Consider the following 18,845-nt stretch of genomic DNA (forward strand, 5'->3'; position numbering starts at 1 on the left):
AGGCGTACAGTGTCATCTAAAATGTTGCTGGTGCCAGTGCTCTTTAGGATGTTGGATGTGCTGGAGTGACGGTTCGGGTTTTGCGGTCGGGCAGGTGTTGGCGGTCTTTCCGCAATGGTCAATTGCGTTTGGCCTTTGGAGACTGCAGGTGTGTCAGCGTAGCACAAAGGTGTTTGTGTTGAAGCTGTGGTTGTGTGGACTTTGGGAGCTGAGAGGAAAGACTGCAGAAAACACGCGGGTATTGGGTCTGCAGTGGCTGATGGAAGATCAGACGCGGCAGGTGAGATGTGTGCTTCAGAGAGACAGATGGAGCTTGGTGTGAAGGGCACTGGTTGAGCGGGAGGGGGTGGAGTCGAGGAATTGTTTGGATCTGATTGTGAGCAAATCTCTGGGGTTGGAAAAAAGGAGAAGGGCAGCGTGGACAATGGAGAGGTACTCTCTCCTTCTTCCCTCTCTATTTCATGCTCTAACTTCACCAGGCCTGGAGCCTCAACGCCATACCTGAAAAGGTGAAAATATGGCCACAATTATGAGGTCATTCCAAATAGAAATTAGAGATTGAGCAAGAGGATGTTGATTTTTTTTACAGCTATGTCATCAAACTTAGATAGTCATTAAAACAACCGTGAATGAATTGTTACAACAGGAAGCTAGAAAGCAATTTTCGAAATAAAAAGATTTGGCCTTTTGTTTGCCTGCGTTGTTTATTCACTGGCCACGCTGCCTCTTTCATTCATTGTCGTATGATGTGACTTTGCACAAGTCCGATTTTGGCTCGAGCACTTCATGTCATTGCCGTACGTCTGTGTAAGCTCTCAGTCGTACAGGAATGGTCCATCGATGAAAAGGTTTCTTCAGCCACCAGTGGAGCCGCACAAATTAATCCTCTGCTCCCCCCAACCTGAGAGCAGGGACCAATCATAGTCGAGTCCGGCACCGCCACGTCTGCACAGTAGGGGTATATATATATATATAATATATATATATATATATATATATATATATATATATATAAATATATATATATATATATATATATATATATATATATATATATATATATAGGCCGAAACTACCAGTAAGACTTTAGTTTGCTGATGAAGTTTCTTGGATAAGATGCGAAACGTCTGACACCTTCAAAAAAGTGCAGATGACGGCTGAAGAAACCTTTTCATCGTTGTCATTGCCGTAGTTAGTTACCTGGCGGCCAAGCGTCCCAGCGTCATCAGGCACAGAAACACTTCCCGGGGTTGCTTATGGAGAACTACACACATTTACAGACACAAAAAAGAGGGGATATATTGATATAGCACTTTAACTGTTGGAGTAAAACTGTATATCATGTAGTCACATTATATTCGTAAATTAGTTTGCTTAGTATTATCCAAGTTACTTGCACACGCACATAGCTTTTTGTTTTGACTCTAGCCATGCTGACTCTCAATAACAGAATGTGCAGACACAATAACAGAATGTCTCCTTGAACAGTCTTCTGCTTTTATCAAAATATGCTTGTGTTTTGCGCCAGTCTCAACCGGTGTGCTCCCCCTCCCTTTAGATGGTTGAGACCTTTGTAACCAGGAACTCCCAAACTTTCAATAAAAGCAAGGGGACCACAGATTGTTTTCAGAGTGGGTCGGATGAATGTTATGGAACAGTCTCTGAACACTCTCCTTGCAAGTCCATCTCACGTCTTTGTGTTTTTCTTTCACAATTGGTGAAAATGTTTTGGGTTTAACCCTAACATTAACAACAGCTGAAGCAGTCACAAAGATACTCGAAAGAGGTAAAGTAAGATCAAGTCGGAATTTTGCTTAGTCAAATGCCAAAGAGTACAAGTGAGTATTGAGACGGGTTTTAAAGATGGGCAGCGAGGGGGCTTGTCGAATGTTCAGTGGCAGGTTAGTCCAGATAATATATATATATATATATATATATATATATATATATATATATATGAGGGGACATTTTGGGAGGTGTTCTGTCTGTCCCTATTATTCATCTCTATCTTTGAGGCAGACCTGGAATTCCTGTGGCCTTTGAATGTGCATCTGAGGGCATGAGGGCATGAATGTTTCATCTCTTTCCACCGGGATACTATTTTCACATCAAACAAAGTGCCCGTCTGAAGCCACAATACCCTGTTACTCACTACCAATTCTACTGTCGAAAACAATCTCATTGATCTTTGTTCCAAGAAAAGAATGATGTGTCAGGTCAAAACCCTGGCATCACCTTTTTTTGATACTATAGCAGAACATCTAGAGCAGGAATCGGACACAGGGGTGAAGGCAAAGCAATCATCATATGAGTTGTGATAAAATGGGGATCAGTAAGTGAGCAAAGTGTTGCCTCTCAGTTTATCACTATACTTTTCCTAACCACTTTTCAAAGTTTTAGGAGGGTCATGATCACACTGCCGTCATTGCCAACTTGCCGCAATGGATGGACATGTCAATGTGAGAAAAGAAACACATTCAATTAAGTCAGAGAGCAGCACAAGACATGTACAGAAATTGTTGAGGAGAAAGTATGCCACATTGGGTGAAATAGCAGCGCTGAATACAAACAGGAAGTGTCTCAATGCTGAGTTATTTACACCCTGTGCATGAGACCAGTTGCTTAAAAGTAGTATAACAAGTTTTTTAGTAATTGGGTTGGGTCAAACTTCAGGGGAAAAATTGCAGACAAAAATGGTCAAGTCATTAATTTGTAGTCTTTTGTGTATATGTTTTGTGTTTATTTGTATTATGCACTTGATTTCTTAATTTCTTCACATGTTACAGTAATGAAGCAGACATAGTCTACCAAATAAGGTTTTATATTAATAACATGAAAGAAACAACCTTCCTTGATCAGGACATGAGTTATCCTTTATTCGTCTCACATTGGAGAAATTTCCAACTCACAGCAGCAAAATGGGGATATTGTTAACTATGGAACAACAATAATAATACATTTAATTTCAAAGCGCCTTTCAAAACTCTAAAGGAGACTTTAGAGTTACGGGATAGGAACTTTTTTTTGTGTGTGCGGGTGAGCAGCGGCAGCCAGTCACGCCAGCATTCACTCTACCCGGAGGTAACACAGCAGCAAAGTTTTGAAAGGAAGGGTAATGGAAAGAAAGAAGTAGAAAAACTAGGTACTATTTTTTTGGAATTTAAGAGTTCTGGAAAATATCAAATTAATTCTTAATGTATATTTTTATTAGTTGTTTCTCAAATGAGTGTTCATAAATACATTCCTAAATAAAAATGGATATTTTTGTTGTTGTTTTTTTATGTTTTTGTGTTTTGTAATTTGTCTTCGCTGACTCATCTGTTGTTTACATTGCTGGTAATTCACGTTTTGATGTGTTGTCCTGGTTAGAGCACGGCGCATACAGTTTTGGTCATTTTCAAAGTGGTGTATGTAGAGCAGGGTGATCTATTTCAATGTTGCTTTGCAAAAATGAAATGAGAGAAAAAAAGCACCCGGATAGCAATTATGGGGATTCCCAAATACAATACAATATACAGTATATTGATTTATATACCGCTTTAACAATAACTGAAGCTGTAAATTTAACAAAACAGTTAAAATAAAGTAGAAAGAATAAGCACAAAACATAACATTAAACAAATCCACATTATTTTTATCTAGATTACAACAACTGGTCCATGGGGTGGAAGATTTGACCCTGCATGTTTCAATCCAACAAGCACTGTCAAAACTACCCAAACACTCAAGGCTAGAGTTACCATGAAATTGGTTGCAAGGCAATCAGTATAACTGGTTGAAAATAATATTCATTTGCACGCCGTGATTTTATGAAGAATGAGCGACTTTCCCCTCTCAGGGTTTGCCACACCAAGTCATTGAAACGTTTGGCACAACTTTGACAGTGGTTCTCCAAAGTCAGAAATGTTAACCCCTCCCGCCGTACCGGCACTACTGACCCTTCCAAGGAATGTTACATTATTTTCTGTTGACCCTTGAACTTTGTGAACTTTGGTGGTCCATAACAATAACATTTAAAAAATAGCTCCAAAAATATTAACCAAATTTAGAATTGTTTCTTATTTGCAGGGTACATGGATTGATTGTGTTGCTGAAGCTTATTTGTGGATATGGTGAGGAATAATAAACCTCAATTTGTTGGTAATTGTAAAGTCTTGTCAAATACAAAGTACACACACACAGTACTGAATCGGCTCTCATATAAAATCACGAATGAGTTGTTGGATCTTTCATTTTGATGGCATTGCCGGTTCACCATCCTCATTTCTTCTCGACCTGACCTCAGCTTTTGTTTTTCATTTCCCACCCTATCCTTCTTGACAGACTTTCCACCCTAGGCATCACCATCACCCCACTCCCCTGGTGTTCATTTCTATCTCTCTGATCGCAACTTTGTTTTATCCACATCAACTCGTTCACCTCACTGTGGTCCTCTCAGGTGTCCTCTGGTGTGCCTCAAGGGGTCTGGCCCGGGGCCACTTCTCATTAATATCTACCTTCCTCTTCTTGGCAATATTTTCCGTAAGTTTGGCATTCACTTTCACTGCTTCGCGGATGACACCCAACTCTACCTCTCCAGCAAACCCGACGCTTCTCTTCCACCTTCATCCCTCTCATGTTGCCTCTCAGAAATTAAATCCTGGCTTTCCCATAACTTTCTCAAGCTCAACAGTGAAAAAAACTGAACTTCTTCTTGTCGGTACCAAATCCACCCTCCACAAAACTAACAGTTTCTCCCTCACCATTGACAGTTCTACCGTGTCCCCCTCCCTCAGATCAAGAGTCTGGGTGTCATCCTCGATAGCTCACTATCCTTTCACTCCCATATTAATAACATTACTCTGCTTATTTCCACCTCCGTAATATTAACCGTCTCCGTCCCTCGCTCACCCCTCACTCCGCTGCTATCCTCATCCACAGTCTTGTCACCTCCCGCATCGATTATTGCAACGCACTTCTCTTCGGTGTCAATCAGAAATTTCTCCATAAACTCCAACTCGTCCAAAATTCTTCAGCCCGGATCATCACTAAAACCCCCTCCTTTCACCACATCACCCCTGTACTCCAGCAACTCCACTGGCTACCGGTTAAACATCGTATCGAATTCAAAGTACTTCTGTTTACTTTCAAAGCCATCCATAACCTTGCTCCTCCCTATCTTTCTGACCTGCTTCAAATCTCTGTTCCCTCTCGGTCCCTCAGATCCTCATCCTCCCTTCACCTCTATGTGCCCTCTGCCCGTCTCACCACGATGGGATGCAGAGCCGCTCTGCTCCCAAACTCTGGAATTCACTCCCACCCAACATCCGTAATATTGACTCCCTCCCTATTTTCAAATTTCTCAAAACCCATTTGTTTAAAATTGCTTTCAATGTCTAATTCTCTTTGCTATTTTATTATTTATCATTTTACTTATGGTCTTATTGTTATGTGCTGTGTTCTATTGTTTTTATTGTAAAGTGTCCTTGGGTGTTTTGAAAGGCGCTTGAAATAAAATGTATTATTATTATTATTATTATTATTATTATTATTATTATTATTATTATTATTATTATTATAGACCCCACAAGCTCACCTAAATCCTCAGATTCAAAAAGATGGGCCCTGTCAATGCCAATCTTGCGGCACCAGTAGAGGAAGTTCGCCGTGTTGTCTCTGGCAAAAAATGATCCTGAAGTGCACAAAACATAACATTAAACAAATCCACATTATTTTTATCTAGATTACAACAACTGGTCCATGGGGTGGAAGATTTGACCCTGCATGTTTCAATCCAACAAGCACTGTCAAAACTACCCAAACACTCAAGGCTAGAGTTACCATGAAATTGGTTGCAAGGCAATCAGTATAACTGGTTGAAAATAATATTCATTTGCACGCCGTGATTTTATGAAGAATGAGCGACTTTCCCCTCTCAGGGTTTGCCACACCAAGTCATTGAAACGTTTGGCACAACTTTGACAGTGGTTCTCCAAAGTCAGAAATGTTAACCCTGAGCCGTACCGGCACTACTGACCTTTCCTATGAATGTTACATTATTTTCTTCTGACCCTTGAACTTTGAAAGTGAGTGTCAATAACATTTTATGAATAGCTCCAAAAATATTAACCAAATTTAGAATTGTTTCTTATTTGCAGACTACATGGATTCAATGCCTTGCTGAAGGATATTTGTGGCATAAGAGCAATAATCAAACCTGGAATATTGTAAAGTCTTGTCAAATACAAAGTACACACACACAGTAATGAATCGGCTCTCATAAAAATCACAAATGATCTTTTTATGGCAGCCGATGCCGGTTCACTCTCCATCCTCATTCTTCTCGACCTGACCTCAGCTTTTGACACCATTTCCCACCCTATCCTTCTCGACAGACTTTCCACCCTAGGCATCACCCACACCCCACTCCGCTGGTTTCATTCCTATCTCTCTGATCGCGCACAATTCATCCAAATCAACTCGTTCACCTCACGGTCCTCTCCGGTGTCCTCTGGTGTGCCTCAAGGGTCTGTCCTGGGGCCACTTCTCTTTATTATCTACCTACTTCCTCTTGGCAATATTTTCCGTAAGTTTGGCATTCACTTTCACTGCTTCGCGGATGACACCCAACTCTACCTCTCCAGCAAACCCGACGCTTCTCTTCCACCTTCATCCCTCTCATGTTGCCTCTCAGAAATTAAATCCTGGCTTTCCCATAACTTTCTCAAGCTCAACAGTGAAAAAACTGAACTTCTTCTTGTCGGTACCAAATCCACCCTCCACAAAACTAACAGTTTCTCCCTCACCATTGACAGTTCTACCGTGTCCCCCTCCCCTCAGGTCAAGAGTCTGGGTGTCATCCTCGATAGCTCACTATCCTTTCACTCCCATATTAATAACATTACTCGGTCTGCTTATTTCCACCTCCGTAATATTAACCGTCTCCGTCCCTCGCTCACCCCTCACTCCGCTGCTATCCTCATCCACAGTCTTGTCACCTCCCGCATCGATTATTGCAACGCACTTCTCTTCGGTGTCAATCAGAAATTTCTCCATAAACTCCAACTCGTCCAAAATTCTTCAGCCCGGATCATCACTAAAACCCCCTCCTTTCACCACATCACCCCTGTACTCCAGCAACTCCACTGGCTACCGGTTAAACATCGTATCGAATTCAAAGTACTTCTGTTTACTTTCAAAGCCATCCATAACCTTGCTCCTCCCTATCTTTCTGACCTGCTTCAAATCTCTGTTCCCTCTCGGTCCCTCAGATCCTCATCCTCCCTTCACCTCTATGTGCCCTCTGCCCGTCTCACCACGATGGGATGCAGAGCTTTCAGCCGCTCTGCTCCCAAACTCTGGAATTCACTCCCACCCAACATCCGTAATATTGACTCCCTCCCTATTTTCAAATTTCTCAAAACCCATTTGTTTAAAATTGCTTTCAATGTCTAATTCTCTCTGCTATTTTATTATTTATCATTTTACTTATGGTCTTATTGTTATGTGCTGTGTTCTATTGTTTTTATTGTAAAGTGTCCTTGGGTGTTTTGAAAGGCGCTTGAAATAAAATGTATTATTATTATTATTATTATTATTATTATTATTATTATTATTATTATTATAGACCACAAGCTCACCTAAATCCTCAGATTCAAAAAGATGGGCCCTGTCAATGCCAATCTTGCGGCACCAGTAGAGGAAGTTCGCCGTGTTGTCTCTGGCAAAAAATGATCCTGAAGTTGCATCAGCTCGCCAATGGATCACTCTTCTGGTGAAGGGCTGCACGAGGCACACACACAAAATGACGTAAGGAGAACACCCACATACAACTAAGCAGTTTTGGTGTCGATGGATTACATCTAGTTTTTACTGCAGCTGTACTCATTTTCTGTTTGTTGTTTTGTCACCTTGAAACTTTTGGATATGTCGCTTTGAGTTTTGTAGACATTATCAGGCATTCTTGCGTGTGCATATCTGAGTGAATGTTTGTATTATTGTGGGGGGGAAATTATTGTATATCAGAGAATTGTGCATCATAGATTGAGTCATTTTAGGTCCCATACAGCATGCTTTTTTTTGTAGATTGGTATTACCGATAGGTTTGGTAAACAACTGATGAAAAAAGAGGCGTAAAAGCGACCAACCCCAAAAATAATGTCTGTTTCAGCACCTTTCCATTATTGCTGTGGCTCATTTTTTCCTGGAGAAACTGGGCCAGTTGACAAAGAACTACGCCATTGTCCAGTCTGTCCATTAAAGTGTCAGCGGTGATGTCCACACCTACACACAACACAAACTCAAAATAGTTATACAAACAAAACAAATAAAATAATAAATAAATAAAACAAATGCACAAAACAGATAATAAATAAATAAATATCTAAATAAATCCATAAATCCATCCATCCATTTTCCGTAACACTTATTCCTCATTAAGGTCGCGAGGCGTGCTGGAGCCTATCTCAGCTGTCTTGGGGCACGAGGCAGGGCACACCCTGAATTGGGTGCCATCCAATCGCAGTCACTCTCACACTAACACCTGGGGACAATTTGGAGTGTTCAATCTGCCTGCCATGCATGTTTTTGGAATGTGGGAGGAAATAGAAAGACCCAGAGAAAACCCACACGCCCCAGGGAGAACATTCAAACTCCACACAGGGAGGCCGGAGCGGGACGCAAACCTCTGCACTGTGGAGCCGGTGTGCTAACTACTTGACTAAAAACTAAATAAATAAATAAATAAACAAATGGATAAAGAGAACAACCTTATTAATGGGTTTATTTTTACCCCAACATTTATAGTTATTTCTGTACAGAAATATTAATGCAAGATTTACCAATAAAATGTGTATTCTTATCAAGTGATTAACTCGTAAAAATAATAATGTACCGGTAAAAGGAAACAATCCTCCATCAGCTAAATAGTTTATTCATCCTAGACTTAAAATTTATGTCTCATAAATATAAAAAAAATATATCCACAGTGCGGCCCGGTAGTCGAGTGGTTAGCATGCTGACTTCACAGTGCAGAGGTCGCAAATTCAAGACCCGGTCTGACCTCTCTATGTGGAGTTTGCATGTTCTCCCTGTGTGGGTCTCCTCTGGGTCCTCTGGTTTCCTTTCATGTTCCAGAAACCAATAATTGGTAAACTCACTCGTTTCCGTGATCTTAACTTGAAAGCATCAAGTGCCACCTGAAGATCTGCTTCCCAATGCCTTCAATCTGCCAATTACTCCACTCTGACTTTTCCTCTAAGACTCTTTCACTCATGCCCTTGACTTGTCTTAGTTTTCCCAACCTGACCTTCAAAATTTAACTCCTCCATGTTTTTTTATTTATTCAGATTTGTCAGACTTTGAGGGCGGACCCAATTAATGTAATTTTCTTTCGAAATCTCATGTAGTTTTTGACACTTAGACTTTCCCGGTTCTTTCCTTAGTCAGTTCTTGATCGATTTTTCTAATAATTCCATGGGACTTCATTCCCAGAATCCTTTTATTTCAACTGTTTTTCCACTGACATCTGGTATATTATTTTATTTTGATTCCAATTTTTGTTTTGTCTTCTACTTGATGTCTTTTTGTCAATGACACTCTTTCAGTTAGTGCGTCCACCTATGCGCATCAAGCTGGTTTCTTGTGTTGACAAGTCATCTCAGTCCATCCTTTTCATCTACTCCAGGTATCCTGGTTGTCTTATCAGTTTGTTTGTTCTAAATTCTCAGTCACAGTTCAGTCCTTTTAGAGATTATAAGATTATAATTAAGGTATTTGAGAGAACACCTATATTTGCGTTCTCAGCCATGCTAAAACAGTTTGTGAAGTCAGTCATCATGCATATTAGGATATTTGACAATAAAGCTGACTTTGACTTTGAAATATTGGCAATTAAATAATGATGACCTCAGAAAAAGAATCCACATGTGAGAAGTGGTCAAGTGTAGATGATAATTACAGAAATAGTTGTCCAGGTCCATATTTGACCTGGCCTTTGGCTTCACCGGGTCTCTGATCAAAGGTTAGTCTCACCCATGATAGTGTTGAGCCAAAGAGACAGGTCTTCTTTCATAGGCAGTAGGCTGGCATCATGACGGTACGGTAGCCACTGGTTGTATTCTTGCGGACTAGCAAGGCCAGGTCCGCAATGCCGATACTTGGGGCTGAGGAGACAGCTCATTCCCAACCCTGTCATCTGACTCAGAGGACTCTCAGACATCTGGTAACTTTGTTCCACTTCATCATCCATACTTCTGCTTTGACAATTCCTAGAAGGAAACGTTTTATTTGTTCATTGACTGATGCTGGTGCGCATGATGACAATTTGGAAAGTTTAATGCCTTGCTCATTTCCAGCCATGTTTACATGTGTGAATTTTAATGTTGCGACCTATTGCACAGATTAATTATTACAGCTGGTTGAAATACGACGTAAGAATAAAGGTTTCAGCTGCAATGGTTAGCCATTATGTAAGTGCTAATGCATTGCTCTTTCGTCATGACCCCAGAGAACCCTACATCATAAAGCTTGAACCGTGCAGAGACAAGCTCTGTCTGCCGGGAACTCTCACTCCTAATCACATGGAATCAGGACAAACACACTCTGCGTTTGTTGACAGATGATCATCAAAGGACATCCGGGTCCCACGTCTGTGCGTGTCTCTCTTTTAAGTAAAAATTCAATATCACTTTAGATGTATATCTAAAGTAGAATTATCAGATTTGAAGCATAGCTGGCATGCTAATGTTTGGAACTCATACAAGCAGCATCACATTTGCTTTTTTTTACTTTTACAGTGAGACCTCAACTTACAAACACCTTATCTTACAAACTTTTCGTCTTACAAACGTCAAATTTATGAAAATTAAACCTTATAATAAGCACTGTTTTCATAATACACACCTACCACGGCTGGCGGACTGATCTTCGGCGGAAGCACACGACCGAACAGCACAAGAGGTTCAGTTACCAACAGTCCTTATGGAAGGTGACTCTCCTTCCATAAGCCATCAACGACCATCAAAAAGGTAAATAAAACTTTATTTCACAGCACAGTTTATTTCTTTAATTACAGTCCTCATGTAATGTGCCTCTCTTTCCAAACGGCAATTCCCTTTGACCTTCGACCTCCAACGCCATTCCATCAAGCCATAAATGATGTAAATAAAGTGACTTGATGATACAATGCAGTGTATTTCTTTCATTACAATACAGTAGCACATATATTATACATAGAATAAGGTATGTTGTGTGTGGTTTTAAGGCTTATTTGGTTGAAAAGTATATTTTATGGAAACCCCGGAACGGATTATTCCCAATTTAATGGTTTCCTATGGGAATTTTTTATTTTTTTTAGATACACACTTTTCGCCTTACATACTCTGAGAACCAATTAAGTTCGTAAGTTGAGGTCTCACTGTATTTCACACGCCTCAGGTATTTTGTCATTAAGAACCTGGTTGATTTGTGCGGTTCAACGGCACTACCACCATGACGAAATTAGGGATCAACAATGCACATGAGAATAGTGTCAAGAAATTTGAACTGAACAGGAGCAAAACATAAAATGTGAAGATGTGGGTTGGCGCTGTGTTGCATAAACTTAGTGAAAGGAGCCTTTTTGTAAACATAGTGTCCAGACTTGGGACAGACGCGGTTTGTGGGAAGGTGCGTCGTGTCAAAAGAGATGCCGGTGTATTGGTTGATCAGCGAGCCATGAGAACATCTGTCTCGAGCAAAACATCCAGGTGAGAAAATCGCACTTGTCCTCCAGGATGGCTGTGCTGGGAAGGGATGGCAAAGGTCATTGGCTGGCCTGTGTTTGAGACACTAGCAGTCTTTATGCTCCAGCAAAACTCAAAGTGCATGTCTGGAAAGCCAACACTGGCACACAAACACATGAATTATGTCCATACACATACGAGTGATTTTGTTGACGTTTACTTTTCGCTATGCATGCTTAGAGCTCAAGTGACACACACCTTTATAGATACATTGTGTAAAAGCACCCCAGCCGTTCAATGGAAAGAGATGCAATTACATACCATCTTGACTGTAAAGTGTCCTTGAGAGTTTTGAAAGGCGCTTAGAAATGAAATGTATTATTATTATTATTATTAAGTGAAATATGTCGGCAAAAGTGTCTTAAACCTTTCATGCACCCTATAACCTGCTACCAAGATTACCCGTCCACTGTAGTAACCGCTGTCACTGAAAGGGTTACAATAGCAAACCAAAATTTTACATTTCAGCCGGTTGAAGAAATTGTGAGAAGCCTTTCAATATGTTGTCTAACAGCCTTATGTCACATTGCATTAGTCTTACGTTGACGTTCACTTTCCCCATTGTGGGACGATTAAAGACTTTCTGATTCTGATCTACCAGCAGGGAGTCAAACTGTTATCAACACTCGATGGTCGATGGTCAAGGCCTTTGGCCTATGACTGTTCCATATGTGGGTTTTAGTATGCAACATCAGAGGAACAAAACGGTGGAAAAGTGAACTTCTTCCTTTGCTCCTTTGACTGAAAGATAAAGCCTCGCATAAACAGTGCATCAGAACAGTCTGTTCTGTATGCAACTATTCATCTCCATCAAGCAGGAGGTACAACTAACTGGGTCAAAAACACAGAACATGTACAGACAGTACATTCCCACCGAATACAAATTAAATGTGGAGCATCAAAAATAATTCTTCTTGAAACACGCGTTTCTACATAGGTAACTGTGTAAAAATATGTACTTTTGACTCATATATATATAAAACGTATAGTGCAAATGTTATATTTATTGAAAACTTCTCACATGTTACAGTAGAATTAAATTTTGTAAGCTAAGTACAATGAATGCTATTGCATTTCTATGACATAAAAAATAATGTTCCCAGATCCTCCAAATTTGTAATCATGTTATATATCTTTTCAATTTGTTTTGTTGTTGTTTTCATGTTGTGTTTATTATTTTACTTTATGTTAACTGTTTAGTTAAGCGCTTTGCTACAGATGTTGTGAAAGTGCTATTTAAATCAGGATGGATTGTATTTTATTGTATTTTTTTCAATAACACCACCACTACTGACAGAAATTTTAGAGTTAAACAGAAGTACTTACATAAAGTGCTGATAGTAATCACAGGTTGGGTCCAATGAAGATTCACGTCATCCAAATTTGCTCCGAATTCTCCCTGTGGTGTGCAAACATCACTTTGAGCCCGACGGTCATGGTCTCACGCTCCCTCTCAGCGGGGTTGAACCTCTCAGAAGAGGAACCTGCAACTTGCAACTGGTGGTGTCATTTTACACCTACCAGTACTTCAGCTATTCTACACATCTTAGCACAGACTTCTTTTCTTCACAAGAATTGTATCAAGCAGTGTGTTCTTATCACGTATGAACAAAAATTATAGAGGAATACAGTCTATGGAGGTGGTGGGTTGATTCGATAAGTCTGTCTTATTCCTATGACTTTTTGCTGAATGATACATTTCGAAGGAGAAAGTATGTCATAATGTCCTTCACTTTGCTTATTCCAATATGGGACTGTAGCGTTGCTGTGCTCAAGATTTCTTGGTATATGTCATGAAAATGTTGTCTGATAATATTTGCTTGTGGTTATCACAAAAGGGGCCATCCTAGATGCAATTGACAGTGCTATGCCAAAATATGAGAAAAGTAAGTGCTGTCTGTATTGTGTTGTGGGATGGTTAAGAGTTGTTCCCATAAAAATCCTATGAGCATCCCTCAATTCCATCAAAATCGAGTGGGTCTGACCTCACTAAGACTAAGTATGGCCGAGTATGTCATTGTTGTGACTTTCGAGAACAAAAAAGAAACTCTGCATGAAATTGTAGTTACTGTTAGCTGCTAGATCTGCTCTTGTGGATGAAATTGTCAGCCATGCATGTAACATGGGCAATTGGAGATCGCCATGTAACCCCAAACGTGCGTCTAAGTGTGACACCACACTATATCCCAATAGTGAATGGGGTGCTTTTAAAACATTTGATTAATAGATGATAATGATGAGGAATTGTTCAATGACTTGCATTCCAAAATGGTTTTGAGGGATTGTCCCATGCTGGTGTCAAATTTGTAAATGACATACACTTCACACGACTGTGAAAGACCAATTCAAACATAGTTGCTTACACTTGCAAAAAATGAAGTTAGGCCCATTTTAATGCCAAGAGGACGGGTGCTTGTCCATCAAAACAAGTCTTTGTAATTGGTTTGAAGGTACATGTAGATTATGTTTCGCAGGGCCATGTGTGGGTGCGCGATTAATGTGCTCATGAGTGTGCAACAATTGATTATCTGAGTTTCCATTGCGATTTTTGGCGAAACAAAACACAATTTCTACTATTTTGATAAAGTTCAATTGCTTCATGTTAGTGCTTCAATTTAAGCATGTCATGTTTAGTTTTATAATTGTATTTTATTTATTGTAGTATATTTGTAATTGTATTTTATTTATTATAGTATCTATGCTTGTCTTTGGCAAAGGCCACATCCGTGTACCTTTCAATAGATTCACAACCTGTCCCACAATATCTTATTATTCTGGTCAAATATAGTGAGTCTTGAGACAGGGTGTGAATCTATTGAGAGATACACGGATGTGGCCTTTGCCGCAGACAAGCATGGATACTATGATGAATAAAATACAATTACAAATAGAATACAATAAATAAAATACAATTATAAATAGAAACAAGAGATAGAAATACACAGAAAATGCAATTTTAAACATGTGGGTTTTATGATGGGATTTGAAGGTGGGAAGAGAATCAATGTTACGAATGATGGGAGGAAGTGAGTTCCAGATTTGGGGCCAGAGCAGCTGAAAGCTCTGTCCCCCATCGTGCTGAGACGGGCAGAGGGGGCACCGAGGTAGAGGGAGGAAGATAATCTGAGGGAACGAGAGCAAATAGAAATTTGAAGAAGGTCAGATAGGTATCAGGGGGCAAGGTTATGGATAGCTTTAAATCTATAGAGAAGCATTTTAAAGTTGATTCTATATTTGACCGGGAGCCAGTGGAGCTCTTGGAGGACGGGGGTGATGTGGTGAAAGGATGAGGTTCTGGTGATGATCCAGGTTGAAGAATTCTGGATGAGTTGAAGTTTGTGGAGAAGCTTCTGAGGGACACCAAGGAGAAGTGAATTGCAATAGTCAATCCGGGAGGTGACAAGACTATGAACAAGTGCAGCAGTGGTGTGAGGGGTGAGAGACAGGCGAAGACAATTGATATTGTGTATGTGGAAGTACGCAGAGTGGGTTAAGTTGGAGTGAGTTATGGGAGTGGAAAGATAGTGTGATGTCAAGGATGACACCTAGGCTTTTGACCTGATGGGAGAGAGAAACGGTCGAATTGTCAATAGTGAGAGAGAAACTATTAGCTTTGCGCAAGGTGGATTTGGTACCAACAAGAAGAATTTCAGTTTTTTTGCTGTTAAATATGAGGAAGTTATGGGTAAACCAGGATTTAATTTCAGAGAGGTAAAGTGAAAGGGAAGAAGGTGGAAGAGAGGCGTCAGGTTTACTGGAGGGATAGAGCTGGGTGGCATCCGCAAAGCAATGAAATTGTATACCAAATTTATGGAGAATATTGACAAGGGGAAGAAGGTATGTGATAAAGAGGAGAGATCCCAGGACAGAGCATTGGGGCACACTAGAACATACAGGAGACGACTGTGAAGTGAAGGAGTTAATTTGGATGAACTGAGAGCGGCCAGAGAGATGAGAGTGGAACCAGCGTAGGGGTGTGTCGGTGATACCTCCGGCGGAAAGTCTGTCTAGGAGGATGGGAATAGAAATGGTGTCAAAAGCTGTGGTGAGGTCAAGAAGGACAAGGATGGAGAGGAAACCGGCGTCAGCTGCCAAAAGAAGATTGTTCATGACTTTTAAGACAGCTGATTCTGTACTGTGGTGGGGGCGGAAACCAGATTGAAATGGTTCGTATAGATCATTCTGGGAAAGGTGAGAGTGTAGCTGGGAGTACACAACCTTTTCAAGGATTTTGGAAATAAAAGGAAGGTGAGAAATGGGGCGAAGGTTTTTGAAGTCATTGGGATCAGATCCAGGCTTTTTAAGAATTGGTGTGACAGCCGCCGTTCTGAGGGGGACAGGGACGATTCCTGTGGATAGCGAGGAGTGAATAATGGCTGAAATGAATGGAAGGAGAGATGGTAAGCAGGATTTGACCAGAACTGCTGGGAGGCGATTTAATTGAAAGGAAGAATTATTTCATTTAGTTATGACGTTCAAGATAGTAGAGGGATGAGGGAGTTCAAAAGAAGATAAGAGATGAGAGTGCGTAGGACGGTTGGGGCGGGGAGGGGTCCAGAGGAGCCAAGATGCTGGTGGATTTTGTTGACTTTTTCAGAAAAGAATAAAAGGTGAGAATTGCAGGTGTCAGAGGAATAAAAGTGAGGGGGGGGGGAGATAGAGGGGGTTGAATGATTCTGTTATAAAGAGAAAAGAGAGTCCGAGAATTGCCTGTGTTTGAGTCAATGAGTTGTTGCTGGAGAGGCTGAAGTACTGGATCTCAACCTTTGAACGTGATGAAGTGGGGATTACGTGAGCAGCAGAAATGCAAACAATGTATTTCCGTTATACTAAAGTTGCCAAAGTCAAGGCCCCCAGGCCAAATGTGGCTCGCCACCTCATTTTACTCGGCCCACAAAAGCCAATCAAACTTGTGGAATTCCATGATGTTTGCACAAGTCCGAACCAAAATTTCAAATTGTCCCATGTGAACCACAATAACAGTCAGCGATTATTTTTTTTCAGATTTGAAAACGAGTTATTCATTACTTTGGTGGACATTATATATGCAATATGTGGAGAGGATTAAACATTTTAATGGTTTCCCCAAATTCATAACAACCCCCCCCCCCCCCTCGAGAGCAAACCATAACTACAATGTGGCCCACAACGGAGCACCCTTCCCTGACATCTTCCATTTTGACATGTCCAAAAACTAAAAACAAAAAAGTGTCCATTTTTTTAAATATATATTTGAGATGTATTTTAAAATTCCTGTGTTGTTTTTATGGTTTTTGTGCATTTCTGCAATCCAACGAACGACACCTCGGATGTTACAGCTTCAGTGTCTGTTTCATCAAATGTAAGTTCTTTTCAAATTCTAACGCAAATTAGATACACAAACTGATGAAAAATATGGGAAAAAAAAACTGATGACAAATATTTGCATGGATCATATTCATCATAAATGGCATAGTGGGCACACCCACTTCATGGTGCAGAGGTACAGGGTTAAATTCCAGCGCGGGAGTTTCTGTGAGTTTGCATGTTACCCCCATGACTCTGTGTACTCCAGTTTCCTCCCATACCAAAAAACCTGTGGCAGGTTAATAGAACACTCCAAATTGTCCCTAGGTGTGACTGTGAGTCTAGATGGATGTCCGTGCCCTGCAATTGGCTGGAAACCAATTCTAGGTGGAAGCCGCATACTGACTGGGATAGACTCTAGCATACCCGCAACACTTGTCAGGATAAGTTGATTAGAAAATGAATAGATGGAAGGATAAATTATGCCTCTGCTTCAATACGGTACTTCCTGTTTCATTCTTCCTCTTACAAATGCACACTGGCTAAACTTAAGAGTCTCTCGCCATCTAGTGCCCAAAAGTGGAATTACATGTAATGCTTTCTAAGCGAAAATTAGACTATACCATTTAATCCACTGGAAATTCATGTACTCCACACACAGAATGAAATATTTAATTTTGGTGTCTTTTTATCTGGTCCCCAGTACTGGGAGCAGCTAAGATCCTGCTGCAAAATCTCCATGCTCCTAGACTAAAGCTTGAAGGAGATAATTGTACCTCATGAGCTATTTGGAGAGATAATAATAATAATTGCACATATTGACTAAATTCACCATCTCAAGTAATTACATTCCAAAAGACAAACAAGTAAAAATAATATTTTCTTTAAATATAGAAATTAGATTAGTAAATGTCTGAAAATGTTTTGAAATTTTGTATATATATATATATATATATATATATATATATATATATATATATATATATATATATATATATATATATATATATATATATATATATATATATATATAATATGACTGCATTTTTTAAAAATTGAGCATCCACAATACATGAACATTTCCAAGATATTATAATTACTCATGCAGCATATAGCGTATGCATCCGTGTTTACATGATTGTCTTTTTGTTCCATAGCTCAGGTGTGACTGCTGGTTCATTTGCAGCCTCTGTCCCAAGGGGGAGGTCCCTCCAAGCCCCTGCCCTTCTGAAATGTGTCTCCTGACTGCCAATGTGCAAACAGAGCAACACTGTTCTGAATATGAATGAGTTTACTCTGAATGTCCTGCTACCTATAATTCAACTTCACATGGAAAATAGTCGGAGACTTAAGATTCGGTGAACATAATTTATTTAAAAATCAAACAAACAGTTTCAACATGCTGTTCAAGGTAAATTATATAATGTTGAAAAGATTAATAAAATGTTTCATACTTTAATAGTGTTGAACCAAATATAATAAATAAAGGCTCTGAGGACCTGCAGCAGAATTGTAATGAATGCATTGTTTCTTCAATAACCCTTGCAGGGAAGCTGACTTTTCATCTGATTGTGATTTACTTTTTAATCTTGTTTTTGCAGTTACACTTTAATATTGATCAGCTACATTCTGCTCTCCCTATCCTTGACACAAAATGTGCGGGGTCCCTCAGTTAGCAGGAGGTCTCTCCGTGAGGAAATGATTCAATTAAAACCATGTCTCAGCGACATCATGATAATCAGCGCACATGTGACAGATGGCATTACAGGTTGCCAGGACAACAAGAGCCCCTCTTGC

At 40.0% G+C, this 18,845-nt stretch overlaps 1 protein-coding gene across 1 annotated transcript in view; it reads right to left on the bottom strand.

Annotated features, from left to right (window-relative positions):
* The window catches only part of gas2b (growth arrest specific 2b), a 28,426-nt gene extending 15,213 nt beyond the window's left edge, over positions 1-13,213 (bottom strand). The window contains exons 1-6 of the mRNA XM_088993228.1: positions 13,089-13,213; positions 10,012-10,247; positions 8,153-8,262; positions 7,620-7,761; positions 1,201-1,264; positions 9-501 (exon numbers count right to left, since the gene is read on the bottom strand). Of these exons, the coding sequence (XP_088849354.1) occupies positions 9-501; positions 1,201-1,264; positions 7,620-7,761; positions 8,153-8,262; positions 10,012-10,247; positions 13,089-13,090 (1,047 nt within the window). The 5' untranslated portion in view covers positions 13,091-13,213. The remainder of the gene's footprint in view (positions 1-8; positions 502-1,200; positions 1,265-7,619; positions 7,762-8,152; positions 8,263-10,011; positions 10,248-13,088) is intronic.
* Positions 13,214-18,845: the final 5,632 nt, after the last annotated feature.

Source organism: Hippocampus bargibanti, linkage group LG03 (genome assembly GCF_051943395.1).
Source record: "Hippocampus bargibanti isolate YZ-2025 linkage group LG03, ASM5194339v1, whole genome shotgun sequence".
NCBI classification, from domain to species: domain Eukaryota; kingdom Metazoa; phylum Chordata; class Actinopteri; order Syngnathiformes; family Syngnathidae; genus Hippocampus; species Hippocampus bargibanti.